This window comes from Phocoena phocoena, chromosome 16, assembly GCF_963924675.1.
Source record: "Phocoena phocoena chromosome 16, mPhoPho1.1, whole genome shotgun sequence".
NCBI classification, from domain to species: domain Eukaryota; kingdom Metazoa; phylum Chordata; class Mammalia; order Artiodactyla; family Phocoenidae; genus Phocoena; species Phocoena phocoena.
The window spans coordinates 28,731,872-28,749,642 of record NC_089234.1 but is presented as its reverse complement, the minus strand read 5'-3'; the positions used below and the strand labels follow the sequence as shown (position 1 = coordinate 28,749,642).

Genomic DNA, 17,771 nt, shown 5'->3' with positions numbered 1-17,771 from the left:
GGCCTTTCAAGCACTGCGCCACCAGGGAATCCCCTGTAACTAATTCTTGATATTCATGATGTATATGACACTTGACATATTAAATTCCCAAGAAATTATCATTCCCTCTAAAAATATATTTTACACTAGATGGCTTCAGTGAAACACAGGTGGCTCTAAACTATATCAGCAACTAGCGGAAATGAATTTCTGGTGAATCAATAATATGTCAATTCGGTCATTCTCTGAACTGATTTTTGGCAAATAGCTGTAAAGCTCAAGAAAATCCTGTATTTGGGATGAAGGGAAAAAATCATAATAGCAAAGGAAATAAATACAAACTTCAAAGGGAGCCAGGCAACTGGACCTGGGTGGCTAAACAGGAGTATCCAGAACAAGAGAAATCCAGTAAGACTTGGCAGAAAGCTATGCCAGCAATCTGTATTCCCAATTTAGCCATGAATTGCCTGAAGGAATCCCTGCTGGGCTCTAGAACACTTGTCTGAGATCACAATTTGCTGATGCAATGACTTCCCTGTGAGGAGCAGGAGAGCTGTTTAGGAGCTGCTTGTGGCCAAGGCTATGATGCATTGATCTGGGTGCTCCTAGCAATTCATGTGGTATCTGGCATGTGGCACTAAAGAAACATGGGCTGAACTAGATGAAGAAGAAGACAGTGTTGACAAGGTGAGAGCCACAGAGAAAGCCCCAAGTCTCCCAGAGGCAACGGTCTGAGCAGGAAACTGGGACGCCATCTCATGCGCCACAAGCCCTCCTACCTGCAGTGGCTCAGTAATTTCAGAAGCTGAAATGTTACCAAGCAGGAGATGACAATTGGACATTTGGTCTGGATTCTAAGATCTGAAGATGGAAAAGCAGAAGGCGGCAGTGACGAGTCTAGAAGACAGGTCTCCTCAAAATGGTTGATGGACCTGGTAATGTAAAATCTTGAGAAGAAAAATCTAAGAGAGGACATGATTACTGTTTGTTTTCTGGTTCATTCTTTCATTCATGCCTCACCTCCTTCAAGTTTTGGCTCAAATGTCATTTCTGTTTCTACCATGACCACCCTAGTTAAAACTGTATCCACTCTCACTCCCACCCTCAGCACTCCTAATATGCCTTCCTCTGCTCTGTTTTTGTAGCATTTATCATCTTTCAAAACACTATATAATGTTCCTATTTATTATGTTTACTGTCGGTTTCTCCCCACAAAACTGTAAGCCGGGCAGTGGTTTTGGTCACCACTGTGCTCCAGCATCTAGAACAGTGCCTAGTGGTGAGCACACATCTGCTGACTGAACGAATGAGTGAATTAAAACATCTGAGATCTCTGAAGTGCCAGGCTAGGAGCTAAATGCTGAAGATTCATGAGGTAAATAAGTAAACCATTGGGACTTCCCTGGTGGCACAGTGGATAGGACCCCATGCTCCCGGTACAGGGGGCCCAGGTTTGATCCCTGGTCAGGCAACTAGATCTCACATGCATGCCGCAGCTAAGAGCTCACGTGCCACAACTAAGGAGCCCATGGGCCGCAACTAAGACCCAGCGCAACCAAATAAATAAATAAATAAAAGAACCATACTTCACACCATACACACACACACACAAAAAAAATTTTTTTTTAAGTAAGTAAATAAGCCATCACCCCTGCCCTGGAGGAACCTAGGGTCTTGCGGGAGGGACAGGCTTACAAAATTGTACATTAAACACAGTAAGTACTGCTTTTCCCAAGCAATGCACAGTCCTGTGATGACTCAGAGCACTCCAACAACTAGCTCTGCCTAAGAGAGCTCAGGATTCAGCATGGAAGTGACCCTTGCTCAGGTCTTGAAGGAATTGGAGGTGGGGACTGGGGAGTCAGAGAAGTGAAGGGGGCATTCCTAGCAGAAGGAACAGCTGAGGCAAAGGTGCCAAGTCATGGCAAGGCTCGGAAGGTCTAGAAAACAGCAGGCTCTTAGGATGGCAGGCCCCTGAGAGGATGGGAGCAAGAGTGACTGCAAGAACAGGATGACACCTGGCTACAAAACATGCTGCATGCCCAGGTCAGAGTCTGCATTTTACCCTGTAGATAATGGAGGAGCTACTGTGTGTCTGTGAGAGGGAAAGCAGGTGACACAATTAGCTCTTTTTTTTTCTTTTGCTGAGGAAGATCATTCTAGCTGCACTGTGCAGAATGTACTAGAATGGGGAAGAGACTAGAGGCAAGAGGCTATTATAAGAATCCAAATGAGATGATGGTGGGCTGAGCTAAGATAGTCACCTGGGGATGGTCCAGGGAAAGAGCAAGTGCTCAGAGCTCAGTATCAACTGGTACCCAGGGTGTTGTAGATGCCAAGATGGTATCCTAAACCATTACACACACACACACACAAAGTAAAAAGTAAAAATCTTCAAATATTTACAGACTGCCATTTAAATTTGTTCTATGATCAAAAACATAACACAGGATGAACTAGACTAAGAGGAAGGGCTCTATGCCACAAGCAATAGCCCCAAGCCTCAGTATTAAGCGAGCATTTTGTTCCTGGGCAGAGGAACAAGCATCTATCTGCCAACATAGTTAATAAGCATCATATAAGAAATGTATAGTCTTAGAGGAAGAAGCTCCCCAACACAGAACCTCTGTTTTCATTTGTCAGCAATGGAATTCCAACTAATTTATCAACAACGTCTCAGAAGATCACCTCCAGTCGCCAAAGTTCCCCATTTTCAAACTTCATCAGGACTCTCTCTCTCCCTCAGTGGAAACCCTAGATTTTCAGAGCAACTTCCCAATGCCACCCATAATCTCTAAAGTCTACCATTTCTACCCATATTCCTTCTGTTCCTAGAGGCAAGTCAGTTACAGTCTCTTATACCAATCCAGACAAAACCCTCATCAAGTTAATTACTTATCTAACCATTGATCTGAGTTCCAAGACCTTCACGCAGAGCCTCCAGGTCTCCTGATATACATAAGAATGTGCCTGTGTGCAGCCTTCATTTTACCCTGCCCATTCTGCTTATCAGGGCATCTGGGTAACAGCATGGAAATAAATCAGTGACTCCAAGATGTGGTCTCTTTCATGCACGAAGGCTGCTCAGCGGGGCTGACACTGCCTAGCAGAGCAATTAGGGAAGTTGGTTTAAATTGCACAATACCTAATCGGACTATTGCAAAAACCTGAGCTCTTCCCTTTCCTACTCATCCAGCCAGGTTTATCTTCTTCAAACACTCTTATTGGGTAACTTCTCTGCGCAAAACTTCAAGGGGCTTCCCCTGCCCTGGCTGCCAAAATCAGCCTCCCTGATCTATCCAGCATGTTCCCAGCCCATATCAGGTAGGTCTCTTTACAACCTAGACCTGCTCACCTCCAACCTCTGTCCCTGGACTCCTACTGCTCCAAACAAAATACCCCTCCTTTTTCTTCCTCTGTACTTTGCGGTTCTCAACCTTGGCTGTACTTTGCAGTCACATGGGGAGCTTTTAAAAAATACCCATGAAGGGAAGGGAATTGTAGGGAAAGGTAATAAAAGGGCAGAGAAAGGTGGTACCCTCCAAGATTCTGATTTAACAGGTCTGGTATGGGATCCAGCCATCAGAATGTTTTTAAAACCTCCCAGGTGATACAGTCACAGTTGAGAACCAGTGTCCTGGCCTCATTCCCCAAGGTTCAGCTCAAGTCCCATTTCCAGCCTTTGTCAGTCTCTCTGAATTCCTACAACACTGATAATCTCTATCACACCACTTTCTGCCACATACAGACTCTCCCCAAATGCATTTCTCTTCCATGTATCTCTAGTTATACATAGACTACATACCAGGAAGCATTTAAATGAAGAGAAGCTGAGATCAAGGCTAGAAGAATCAAATATTAGAACTGGCAGGATCTTCAGAGAGCATCTAGACTAGTGGCTCTTGGACTTTCGGGGGCCATAGGTTCCTTCAGAAAATCTGATAAAAGTTATGAACTTTCTCTCCAGAAATACACATACACACAGAATTCTGCCTAAAATTTCAGGGAGCTCAGAGGCCCCTTGAATGATCCCCTATGCAAATGCTCCTTATGGGACCATGAACCATAAACTAGTCTTCTCCTAACATATAGATGAGACATAGGGGCTGGAGGGGCAAATGACTTGCCTTTGGTCAAAAGTAGTGGCAGAGCTGGGTCCAGACCCTAATCTCTTGATCATTCCATTAAATTCCCTTGGCTGGCATTTCCATTGACTGCTTCAAACCCAGCAGCTGAAATCCAATCATCTCTTGGGCAAAAGTGAACAACTGAAGAAGCTGTGCTTTATACAAAAGCATGTTATTCGTGCTATCAAGTCCCTGAGGTCACACTATTTAAACCCTTATTCACTGACAGTTCAATAGACATAACACCTAATTTTTAACCACTTTTTACCCTCACAGTTTCTAGAAAAAAATAGATCCTCACCCAAAACTCACCCGCTTCTCCTGCAGAGCTGGGCTGTCATCCCCAAGGGCCAGGCGGGAAGCACGGGTCCGGAACTCTGCCAGGCCCAGGATGGGCAGGTACTCGTGGTTTACACTGCTGTCATTAGCAATCCTCTGTTCCACCTTCCTCACGACTGGCAAAACCCAGGGCTGGCTATCATCCGTGCGATAAGCTGGGACACGGGAAAGAGACATACAATGGAGGAGTCTTAGGCTTCGTCCAAGGAAGAATTCGGAGCTGTGAACAGGGAGAGTTCTACCACCTTCCAATCCAAACAGAACTGTGAGGGAAATTAAAGTTCATTCACTTACTGACTGCCTGCTTTGGGCCAGGCACCGGGCTAGGTGCTGGGAAGGCAGAAGGACAGTTTCCTATCCTTATGGAAATTATAGTTCTTAAATATGTGACCTCCAAAAAGTAGAATGCTGAAATAAAACTGGGACATCAAAGAGCCTGATTGAGTGAGAAAGTGCAAGCAAAAGCACTCCACAAATTAAAAATACCTTACAAATGCTATGTCAATATCACTAGGGCACTGAGGTCTCTACGACCACTGGCCCAGTAATCGCCTTCCTTCTGCATCTCCCCAAGAAAAGGGTTCGGTGCTACTTCACATGAACGCTGCACCTTCAAACATAAACATGGAGAGAGAGGAGGGTGGAGGGACGTCCACCTCCTCCTCTTGTCCTGTAAGAACAGAAATGAGACAAACGGCAAGGAAACACCTGTGACTGAAGATTCCCACAACTGGTTACACAATCATCGAACAACAAGTTTAAACACATCTTTGTCCTCCTGCTGTTTTTTGACATCAGTCAGTGTTTACCATTTTGACTGTTCCTACCACTCACTTCCTCTGCTTCACACTTTTATGGATCTAAGTTTACCTGTTTCATAATTTTTAATCTTGATTACAGCAAATTTCTAAGCATTTCTTCTATGCTAAAAGTATTTTTAGTCTACTTTGAGTTAACCTATCAGATTTTTTTTCCTATACTACCCTATAATCATTTTGAGAGTATAGCTTGAGAGGGCAGCTGCTTTGGCTTGCATCCAAGCCAGTGACTTCTCTGAGCAGGATTCCTGACAGGGATTTGCTTCTGCTGGACTGTTTAGGTCTCCAATAAGCCTATACTTTGGCAAGTGACAGTGAAACAAATTTTTAAAGTAATTCTTCTTTATCTTGTTGATTTCTGCTCAACATTAATCCCTGACTTTTTTTTTAAATCACTTTTTTAGGGTGGTTGATACTGTTTACTGAACAACACATGTTGACTGTAGAAAATTTAGAAAAGCCCAGAAAGAAAATAATAAACATTATGATTAACATGTAATTCCAGCACTCAGAGATAAGGAGTATGAAAATTTCGGTGTACAGCCTTTTAAACTTTATTCTACATGAGTATATTCTTTTATCAATTGTGCCATTTTTATATAGAATTTGCAACATGCTTTTTTCCACTTATTAAATATACATTATGAATACCTTTCATCATCATCAACTATTTAAGTCTGTGCACACAGACTGTCTTTGTTCTTTTTAGAGCTGCATAACTGATAAATGTACTATAATTTGTTTTGTGAGTCTCCTGTCGATGGACATTTGAGTTGTTTCTAATCTTTGGCTATTAGAAAATAATACTTCAGTGAACCTTGTACATATGTCATCTTACATGTATGTAAATATAGCTGTAAGAGGCAGGGTTGAAAATGGAAGAGTAGGTTGAGAAGTACGTGTATGTGTAATTTTGTTGTTGTTTTTGAGGGTATACATTAGTTTACTACTTTCAACTGATTTTCATTTTACAACACATGGTTGTAGGACAAATATGGTTAAAACAACTGATTGGAAGAATACTGGTGGCAATCAATGAAAAGTTTAAATGCAAATATATTACTTTTAAGCATACTTTGTGTATTTGTAGTTTTGACAGATATATCCACATTGCCTTTTTTATAGGGCTGTTATCAGTGTACATTGCTGCCATAGGGCAGGGGTGTTATCAGTGTACATCACTGCCATCAATGTACAAGAGTGTCTGCTTCCCCACAGCCACAGCCACTGAGTGAATTTTTGCCAATTTAAGAATCCAAATGCTATCTCAGGGTAGTTTAAATTTGCATTTCTCTTATTGTGGAGGCAACTGGGCATTTTTCATATGTATGAGCCATTTACAACACAATTTTAGTGACTAGACAATATTCCTTTCTATGTATAATTTATTAACTATGTTGCTTTTGACTATTTGCTAATATAAACATTGTAATTAATGTTCTTATACTTTACACATTCATGAGTGCTTCCTTAGGAAAACTTTTTCTAGATGTAAAATCACTAGATCAAAAGTCAGACAACAAATAAGACTTTATAAGATATTTTGATTTTGCATCTGTCTTCTACTCCATCAACTAACCCTACCTTCCAGGAATGTGTCATCTGCAAATTTGAAAAGCACATCAAGCTAGTAATAAAAATGTGGAGAGAGTTCCAGACTGACAGCCACTAACCAACAACCAGTCTCTGGGTAGATGGATCTGACTCACAATGCTGTCAAATCACTCCCAGTACACCCCCTGGCCCACCAAAGTCCCTCCCTCTCAACAAGTTCAAAAAGTCTACTTTATCAGTTGAGATTTGGTCTGGTTTTTCAAAGAGATACCAAAATAATGACTCCCAAGTGATCGTTTTCCCTGAAGTAGATCACCCCATCTATGATCACAATGCTACCATTGTTCAAAATATTCTTGGAATTGTTTTTAGAGGAGACATCTCATTATTTTGAATATCCTTAATGATGCCAAATCTTTGTCCTTTGAAAGTAAATTTAATTTTTGAAAATGGTACTTGTATTATGTCCAGCAAAGTAGGTGGGTGAATGGACTGAATAATATTAATGGAGAACAGCTATAAAAAGATGGCCTCCTACATGGGTCTAACATGCTTTGAAGGCCATTCTAAAAGAGGGTTTTCGGAAAACTTTGAGCAATAGCAGTATATATGGACTACATTACACAGAGGGGATACTGTTTAGATGTACAAGAATATGGGTGTTTGTGAAAAACTAGTTCTAATATGCTTCCCATCTGTGTTTGGATGGTTAATATATAATTATGCTACATATATTTATGATATGTCATTTGTAAATCATGTATTATAAATAAATAAAATATGAAAGATAAAGCCATAGTACCACTGTTCTTACCAGTAATGTATACTCTGTGCAACTCTAAAAAATCCTGTGATAGGACTGGAGGCAGGGAGGCATTGTGTCCATATTGTGACAAAAGAGAAAATGGCCAATTCACACCTCTGCTTCCTTCTTCACGGCCCAGTTTCTCCCAGATTCAATTCTAGATTTATCCCCAATGCCTTGTCTCACTGCCCTACTGAAGGAGAACTGCAGTTACTCTTGGGCGTTTGGAGCAATGAGGTTAAGCATTACCAACAACCACTATTCCTGCTGGGGTTTTATTCCTGTTTTGTTGGACCCATGAGTTTCTCATTCATTCTTTCATTATCTCACTCATTTGACAGCTACTTATTGAATCCACCATGAACCAGGTACTGGCTAGAAGTAGCTACACAGAGATGGGTAAGATAAAACAAGATACTGTCTTGGCCTCCCTCCAGGAAACATAGAGCATAGAGTCCTTAGTTCTCCTGTAAGTGAGCAGGGAAGATGAAGTATAAAAGATGAATAAGAGTTTAAAAGACAGGAAAAAGGACTTTCCAGACAGAGGGAACACTTGTGCAAGGCTCCAGAGGCTTGAAGAGATGAGGTTCTTGAGGATCTGCATTTTCATGGCTCGGATGTAAGATCCATGGAGAAACAGCAAGGAATGGCTCAGGGAGTCTTGGGGTCTCTTCTAAGGAACTTTGTCTCAATGGGGAAACCACTGAAAGCATTTAAGCAAGCGAGTGACATGGACAGCTGTACATTTTAACAGAATCATTTGAGTGACATGATGGAAAATAAACTGGAAGGAGGACAGAAGCAGACAGTGAAGTCAGGAGGCTGCTGCAATAATCCACGAAGGAAATAGTGAAATCTTGAATCACAGCAGCGGCAGCAGCCGCGGGGATAAACAAAAGGGGAGACATTCAAAATAAATTGATGAGGTAAAAAAGACAGAACCTAGTGACCAAATAAATATACATGGGACTGATGAAAGGGTCACCGACAACCTCCAAAGTCTCTCTCTAGTCTGGATAAAGACTAGTGGGGGTGGGGCAGGGGAGAGGGCAACCAAGATATAGAGCAAAGCAGAAGAGAAAAGAAAAGATTGAGGGGAGGGTGGAATCCATGCATTGTTTTAAACACGTTGAATTTGAAGTGGTTGTACAACGTGTCCAGCAAACTGTAGCGAATATGGGTCTGGCATCCAGGGAAGAAGTCCAGGATGGAAAGAAAGATTTCATAATTATAGACATGGACGGTGGCTGAAGCCATGGTAATAACAAGGAGTTACTGAATACTTACTACATACAGGGCACTGTGCTAAATACTTCACATTTTTTTAACTTTCATTTAATTCTTATAACAACTCACAAAATAGATATTATGATCTCTATTTTCGGGATCTGCAAACTGAGGCCAGAAAAGTTCGCCCAAGATCACAAGAACTGTAAGAGTTAGGCTGTCATACTATTAATATTAAGTTCATGGATCCCTGTGCTTTTTCTAAAGAGCAAGAGATGTCTAGGGAAAGCCTGAAGCCAGCAGGTCCCAGAGGACTGACTGTGCAAGGGGCCTTTCTACCTACCAGCATGCCCCTCAGCTCCACACACCACACCCTTCTCCCTGAGGACCAGCTCTTTTAGAGGAGTCATACAGGCTGCAGGTGAGTCTCATTTCCAGAAGAACACGGAGAATTAGATGATCAAACCATCACTCTCCTCCTCCTCCTAAGATCTCCACTTCCCCCATCCATCCCTACCCAACAGCCCATGCACATATGCCTCTTTAAGGCCCTTCTCCAACTAGGGTCCTGCGGAGAGGACCGGGGGTACTCAGAAACACCTGATACAGCATGTCGCTCCCACAACTTTATTTGAAGATGCTAAGAACCCATATTAAAAACAACAACAAATATGAAAGCAAGCACAGTCTACCTGGAACAAAAGAAAGCTAAGTTTACATGATGAATAGACTGAAGTCTATGTAGAAATGTCCTGCTTCAGGCTGCATCAGGCTGAATGAACTCATATCTCCCCTGCCCCTAAAGTCACTTGTCTGAAACTTTACGAAGCGCTAAAACAGTCAACTCGAAGAGCATCATGTTTAACAGTGAAAAATGTGATGCTCTGCTCTAAGTATATGGAAATTATGCAAATAGTCACAGCAAGAAGAAAATCTCTGGGGAAACTATCTGCAAGTAGGAATGAGCTAATGAGATTATAGTTGCAGTTTGTTCTAAATGTCCAACATCATTAGAACTTGAGCTGGTTAACTTCCATTAAGCTTTATCTTAACTTAGAAAAAAAAAAGGGCATCTTCACCAAAGTCAGAGATTAATTATCAATACATTTCCTTCACAAAGGATATACTTCAGTATGTGTATAAATAGAGCTAGGACATACAAAAGCCGTAAAGAGACTTCTTATTCTACTATACTTTAATGAGACCTTTATCTGAGCACCTGCCATCCACAAAAAAGACGGGTCACAGTGATCATCGAAAATAACATTTATACAACACTTTTCATTTATATTTCACACACATAATTATTCATTTAATTCTCAGTCATCTGAAGAAGACAGTAACATTATTATTCTATACTACAGTCATGTAACATGCTAGTGAATCTTAGAGTATAATTTTAGAGAGAGGTCATTCCGTTCTGGCTCCTCATTTAACAGACTGGGTCCGGGGATGTAAATAACACTCCCAAGGTCACATCACTGGACCGCAGGCCTGGGCCTGTACCCAGGTCTCCTGGCTGTTCCACTACCATACACTGGCTCCCTCTGGACAACCTGAAGGTGCCCAATAGAGAAGGGGGCAGAGACCTAGGGATCTGAGAAATGTGGCCTAGAATCCCAGCTCTACCAACTACAGCCATGTGATCTCGACCAAAATGCTTCATCAATCTGGGCTTCAGCTTTCTTACCTCTAAAACAGTAATAGTAATAAACAACCCTCCAGAGTCATCCTAAGCACTAAATGCAATTAACTGCATAAATCATTTGCTTGTAATAAAGAGAAAGAATTCCTCGGTTCCAGGAAAACATGACAAAGGCACTTTCACAGTTGAATTGACCACTATCCGGGCTGCAGAATATGCTTCTGAGCCAATCACTTCTGGCCTTGGCTGGCAGGGTGCTTTTTCTATGCATTAGCAATTTATTTCTGAACCAATGTCAGAAATTATTTCATTTTGCAGTTCTTGAGCTGAAAATTTTTATTCAATATCTTTTATGCAAAGAAATGCGAAAACAACTACAGTAACAGCTAATACTTACATAACTCCTACTTATGTGCCAGAGGCTGTTCTAAGCACTTTAAACGCATTTAATCCTCACCAAAATCCTGTAAGATAGTTCAAGGGTAATTGAGCCAATGAAACCTAAGGTTTTAAAAACATGTATTTGGATTAATATCAATACTAGTTCTTCACGATATATCCGGCCCTAAAGGAATACTTGGAGGTTTTGGATTGGTTTTAAATTAAGAGCTTGAATAGTGCTCACTCCAACTCAATTCAAGGCAATCTTTCAATATTACTTCCACTTTGCTGCCTGCTAAAAACATCACTTTCCCTCTGTGGGTGAAACTATGCATTCTGAATTGACTTTTTTATGCTTTATTATGGAAAATTTCAAACATACACAAAAGTTGTGAGAATAATATAATGGATGCCCATGTACCCATTACCCAGGTTCAACAAACCATCACTTTTTTTTTTTTTTTTTTTTTTTTTTTTTGCGGTACGCGGGCCTCTCACTGTTGTGGCCCCACCCGTTGTGGAGCACAGGCTCCGGACGCACAGGCTCAGCGGCCATGGCTCAAGGGCCCAGCTGCTCCGCGGCATAGGGGATCTTCCCGGACCGGGGCACGAACCCATGCGCCCTGCATCGGCAGGCGGACTCTCAACCACTGTGCCACCAGGGAAGCCCAAACCATCACTTTTTAATGGCTTTTTCCTCACCCCTCCTGCATATTCCTTGGTGAAGACTTTAACAAGTTCTATGTACAGACACTGTCACTGTGGGACACCTGATTCTGCACCTCCTTCTCGCCACTGCTTCTCTGCTACAAAACAGTTCAATTTTCTTTCAGAAATTTCTAGTCCTTCTGCTCTAAGTCTGTTCCCTAGCACAGAACATTGTCCTATTCATTCTCTTCTCCCTGGCTCATCTTTCTATGTGGTTGAGTAAGTGTTGGTGTGGTTTCAAACATCCAAATGACAGTGACAGAAATAACAAATTCACCAGGTAAGATTAAGATAAGAGTTAAAGGAATTTCAGAGGCATTTCAGTCCAAATCTTTTTCTTGGCAGTAGGAAAAACTGAGGCCCATGCTCTGAGCTGTCCAAGAAATACAAGCAAGAAATGATGACAAGGATGTGTGGAAAGTGAGCTTCTACTGTCCACACTCTTTCCTCTCTTTTCTACCATCTCTACCACCATTTCTACCATTCCCACCACATCTGTGAGAGCCAGAACATTCTTCCCAGATCCCCAGGGAGCATTAACCTGTCTCAGAAGCATTTTAGATCTCTATTACATCACTTAACACCTGCTGATTTTAATCTCCTTGGGGCCAAAACCAAGACTCAGTCTTCCCCGCACAAGGCTTGGTAAACTACCTGATTGATACCTCAAACATTTACCGACCCAGACCAGAGCTCCCTAGGGCTAAGAGTTCTCCTTTTTCCATTCCCCAGCAGCCAGGACTCCAAGCCTATAAGACTTCCTATTTTTATCCCTCTCCTTTCAATCCCTGGCCGCCCCATTTCTTAAGAGGCGAAAGAATACAGTATAAAGAACACACAATGCGGAATCGGAAAAACTGAGTTTGTGCCCTGACTGCTACACCTTTTCTGTGTGTACACTGATACATCTCCCTTTTCCAGGGACTCCATATGCCCATCTGTAAAATGGGCAGGTTGAACTAAGCCTCATGGATCTTTCCTCCTCTCCGACGGAGCTAAGCTGGACCTGGTTATCTCCTACGGTCCCCACAGCCAGGGTTAGGCCCGCTCCACTCCCAGGCTGCTCACACTCCTGGGCACTGCATCCTTACCTCCCACTCCCAGGTTGACCTTGCGAGGGTCCGGATCCTCCCGGAAGTCAGCAGTGAGCTTAAAGACAAGGACCGGCTGGGCCTGAGGAACCTCGGCAAAGATTGATGGAGGCGCCATAGCTAGAAAGCTGGAGTCGGCCGAAAGCTTCCACTCTGCGCTTGAAGCCGCTCGGTCCGGCCCAACCGCTGCGACTGGAGGAGACTCTCACCTTCACCTAGCCGGTAGGGGCGGGCCCGCGGCCTCCAATGGTCGAGCCGCGTCCGGAACTTGGCAACGCGGTTAACCAATCGCGAGTTTCTGACGCAAAAGGAACAGGATGGTATTAGCCAATCCAAGAAGAGAATCTTATCGTAGGCCGGTATTGATGCAACCAATGCAACGTACGCCGGCTGGGACGGGGCGGGGATAGAGTTGATTGGCAGAGCGTGCTCCTATCGCTGAAGCCGTTGTTCCTTGGGTCGCTGAGGGGAGGAGACGAGCGGCGTACACGGAAGGCAGTTTTCTCGACCTTCAGGCGCCCGGAGACAAGCTGGCGCGAGGTGGCTGGCGGCAGGTAGATGGAGGACCGCCCTTCCGGTACCCGTGGAGCTGGTGTTCTCCCTGCCAGGCCCGGGAGTGCGCACGTTCCTGACCCAGTCTGGCCCGGCTCGGGCTGGCAGCCAAATCCGCCTCTGCGCACTGGTAGTGAGTCCTCGGCCAGGACGCGCAGCTCCGGAGCCCGCGCGGACGACCTTGACCATCTCGGCCGGCTGTTTCCCCCTGAGAGAAATGTGGGTGGGCCACCTGCGTTGGTTTCAGACAGGGGGTCATCCTACTAAAAGAGAAAGTGTCCAGGAATTCCTTTCTGCCGCTCTTACAGTTTGAAGCTTTTGCTCCCCTGTCCTTACCGAGAGAGCTTGGTCCTCACGGACCTTACGAATCTAGGCGCGGCCTCCCCCTCCAGCTTTTCTCCCACGCAGGCACTCAACCAGATCTTGCTGTCGTCAGCTGGCTGGTATTCAGACTGTCTCTTCTTTTAGTCAGGCTATTCCTTCCTCCCCAGCCCCTCTCTCCATCTGTTGACCTTCAAGATCCAGAGCAAATGCCTCCTCCCTAAAGCTTTGCCTTAACCCTCACTCTGGTTAAAATCCCTCTCTCTTTCCTGTGCTTCTGTCCCTTGTTGGCAATATTACAATTGTGGGAAACGACCAAAATGCCCAGTTAAGAACCTAGTTCTGGAGCCAGACTACCTAGGTTTAGATTATAATGCTACCACTTACTAACTTGGTCAGAGCTAGGCAAGTTACTTAACCTCTCTGTTCCTGCTCCATAAAGTGGAGATAATAGTACTTTTCTTAGGGTCGTTGTGGGGATTATGTGAGTTAATACATATGAAGTGTTTAGTTGCATATAGTAAGCACTCCCTAAATGTTAGCTATTGTCATCATTGCACAGATGCACACCCCTTGTAGATGGTAAACTTCCTTTGGCTAGAGATATTAACCCTGTATTAGTCTCCCTTAGTTTCTTGCACTTAGTAAGTATTCAATAAATGGTGGCAGGAGGAGTCAGTTCTTTTGGTTCAGAAAAAAGCAATACCTTACCCTCTGTTCATTGGATAATATGACAAATCTCAAAATGAATCTCATTCAAAGTGACAAACATAAGCCAAAAGTACTTTGTGCAACACCTGCCAACCTTTGTATCATTTGCTTCTTTTCAGAAACAGCCTCTGGTTTTAAAGATAACTGTCAACAGTGTTTCATTAACAACACTTTCCTCTAAGATTGTGAGTTCAACACTGAAGGTGAGATGACAATGAACTTTCGGTGCTTCCATAAGCAGAGGCAAAGGGCAACTGCTGAGTGAGATGTTTATATAGCCCAGCCTTACGAAAGTTTGATTTAAAAGTATGATCTTCACAGCGTTGGCCAACAATGTCATGGTCACACCTTACGTCATTCCCTGGGGGAAAAACAACCCTAAATTACCTAAACATTATCAACTTAGCTAAGTCCAAATAAATATTTATTGGCAACCTAAGCAGCCCCATAACCAAGTCAGTGCTGACAGGGGCATAGAAAGTACCATATGCAGTTTTTCTTCATGTCCCCATAATTATCTGTTCTGAATTTTAGAAAGGGGCAAACAGTTACTGGGTGTTGGGGGAAGGGATTGCATATTATGTGGGATGCAAGTCTCAAACTTTTTTCCTCGGGAATATGTTTCTTGGAGATTACTTTAAATTCAGTAGCCTTCTATCTTGAGCTCTGCAGCGTGCCCCTCTAAGCAAAATGCCTGTATTGAAGTAAACAAAATGCTTTCCAGGCCATCACTAATTTTAACACTTTGACTTAGAATGGATGCAAGACAGCCTCCCTGCTGAATGGATAATTCAAGCAAAAGATTCTTGAGAGGCAAACATTGCCCAGACTAGTAGGCAGCCAGGTAAAGTGAGTGTCCAGGGAAAGGGCAGTAAGGATCAGAAGGAAAAGGGGCAGGTATTCCCCTGGCTCCTGACTTCATTATGACTATCTGTCCCTACCATCTCCCTTCTGCCTTTTTTTTTTTTTTCCCAAAAGAATTGGAAGGGAGGAAGTAGGAACCACATAGCAACAGCTTGATCGGGAATGAATTCCTTTAGAATATACTCGCTTGGAAATCTGAAGCCTTTGGGGCTAGGCAGCACTGCCGCATAGCATAAGAGACAGGCCAGGGCAGTGGCGGGCACTGCATGGACCCCTAAGCAAATCCACACCTGCTTATTGTACTTAATCTTGCCGCTGATACCCAGAAGGTCTGTGCTTAGCAACAAGAGAGGGAGGAGTTTATCACACTTTGTACTTAAGCACAAAGCGCTTTGGAATGGTTATATTTGGGTATATGTTGTCACTAAGGGTAGGATATTATTTAGAAGCTGAGTTGTGCATTGAACAAAAGTTTCTTTAAAAACCAAAGCTGTCCCTTTGCTGTACGACTGAAACTAACACAACATTGTAAATCAACTATACTCCAATAAAAATTTAAAAAAACCAAAGCTGTTAGAGGAGATCTGTTTGATAGTCACCGTGTGACCAAATCGTGGGCAAGAAAGTAAGAGTAGAGCCCCTAAGCTGGTGCTGGCTTCTGATTGGATTGAGTTTACTCTTGCTAAGGAAAATGATCGCTTATCAACCACTCCCTTCAGCTTAACTGGCTTGTTTCCTGGCTGTGCCTTGGTGGAACCATCTCCCCTTGCATCTCTTCCCTCACTTCTCTCCTCCCTCCCTTATGTATGACTTGTCTCCCCACCTGCACACATGGATTGGACCAAGTGAAGGTCTCTTGCTGTTTCCTATTTCATAGAAGGGCATGTCTAGTGAGGCCTGCGGTGGACAAGTTCTAATGTTAGTTCTAAACTAGGCACCTACATGGGCAGAACATTTTTTAAAGCTGCTGAGGCCTTTGTATAACAGATATCAACAGGACTGACAACTATGGATGGGTTTTATCTACTTATTAATAGAACTAAGTTCCAGGGCACCGTTTAGAAATTGTTGTGCTATATAATTTTTGCACTTTACTTAGAAGCAGTGTAGCATAATGGTTAAAAGCGTGGCCTCTGGGACTAGATTTTGTCTGTATGCCTCAGTTTCCTTACTTATAACAAGGAGATAATATTTCTACCTCATGGGGTTGCTGTGAGGATTAAATGATTTAATGTTATTAAATGATTGACTCTAAAATGCTTTGAATTGTACTGGACACAGTAAGTACTCAGTATGTTAACTATCATCATTGTCATCATCACAGATGTTGTTTACAAGCATGTGCCTTTGAGATTTGTTTAGTTTGTTCGTTGATCAGCTGCATAGTAGAACAATACCTAGGCTTTCAATCAAATTCTGAAATCAAATTCTGGTTTTGCCTCTTACTAGTTTTGAAAGTTTGAGTAAATTAATATGTCTGAGTTTTAGTATTCTTATCTGTAAATTGGGGGGAAAAAGGTTTTTTTCTTGGTGTTGATACACACACACACATGCATTTAACACAGTTGTAGAAATTATTATCATGAAAATTACAATTTAGTTCCTGGGTAGCTAGAAGGTAATGGTTAGACTATCTTTAAAGTCTGTCTGCCGTGGCCTCTTGAGGGCATGTACTCTGAAATTTTTTTTAATGGAAAAGAAAACAGAACATAATTCTTAATATCTTCAACCCTTCAAGAAATCTTTGTAGAGATCTGTAAAATCTCAAAGCAATTTAAAGATAACAAGACATTTAATAATTAATTAAAATGTAGCTATATTAATAATAGCCCTTAGTATTTCTATATTATCTTTTTCTGAAGAGTAGAGAGTGTTTTAGACACCCTATTCCACTACTCTCTTAACATGCCCAGGTGACTGTCATCTCCAGTCAGAGAAATACAGAAAAGGAAATAGATCACCCTAGCTAAAAGCTGATGAAAACGCACCAAATGACAGAAGACCAGAAGGCTACAGACCTTAAAGTCAGAAGAAAGTTTCCTCCCCTTGCCCCGTTTCTCCCTAAATGCATCAAAACACAACCTCTTACCTCTAGAGCAATGTCTTAAGCATTTTTCCCCCGAGTTGTAATATCCTTTTTTTTGTTGTTAGGTCATGTCCTAAAAGTCCTATGCTTTGATACAAGAGGAAGGTAGATGAAGAGATAATGAAGGAAACAAATTCAATGTATTTTCCAAGAACACATTTCTTTTAAACAGCTCCTAAAGGGGTAGTGTAAAACCTTGTAATAGATTGTCTTCCTCTACCTGACTTGTCTGGGGTGGAGTGCGGGGTGATGCGTGGATGTAGAAGTGTACTGTGAACATTGCAACATCCTGCAGTAGAGGGCAGCACTGCCCTTCTTTTGCAAAACGTTGAGCACTCAACGAGAAGGAAAATGAAAAGCAAAGCTCTTGACCACTGTGTCTGTGCGTTTACTTTTACCTAATATTTAAAAAACAAAAAATTAGAGTATTTTTCTTGTTTAGGTGATTATGTAGAAAGAACGTCAGATCCTGTATTGCCCTGAAGTAATTGGTGAAAAACGCAGGCTTTAGGATATGGGCTCTGTTCAGGATATGGGTTGTGTCTGACAGAGATAAACAGTAG

General features: G+C 42.6%; 1 protein-coding gene across 1 annotated transcript in view; it reads right to left on the bottom strand.

Annotated features, from left to right (window-relative positions):
- GOT1 (glutamic-oxaloacetic transaminase 1) overlaps window positions 1-12,919 on the bottom strand; it is a 29,748-nt gene extending 16,829 nt beyond the window's left edge. Inside the window, exons 1-2 of the mRNA XM_065893957.1 lie at window positions 12,675-12,919; window positions 4,419-4,600 (exon numbers count right to left, since the gene is read on the bottom strand). Of these exons, the coding sequence (XP_065750029.1) occupies window positions 4,419-4,600; window positions 12,675-12,792 (300 nt within the window). The 5' untranslated portion in view covers window positions 12,793-12,919. The remainder of the gene's footprint in view (window positions 1-4,418; window positions 4,601-12,674) is intronic.
- Window positions 12,920-17,771: the final 4,852 nt, after the last annotated feature.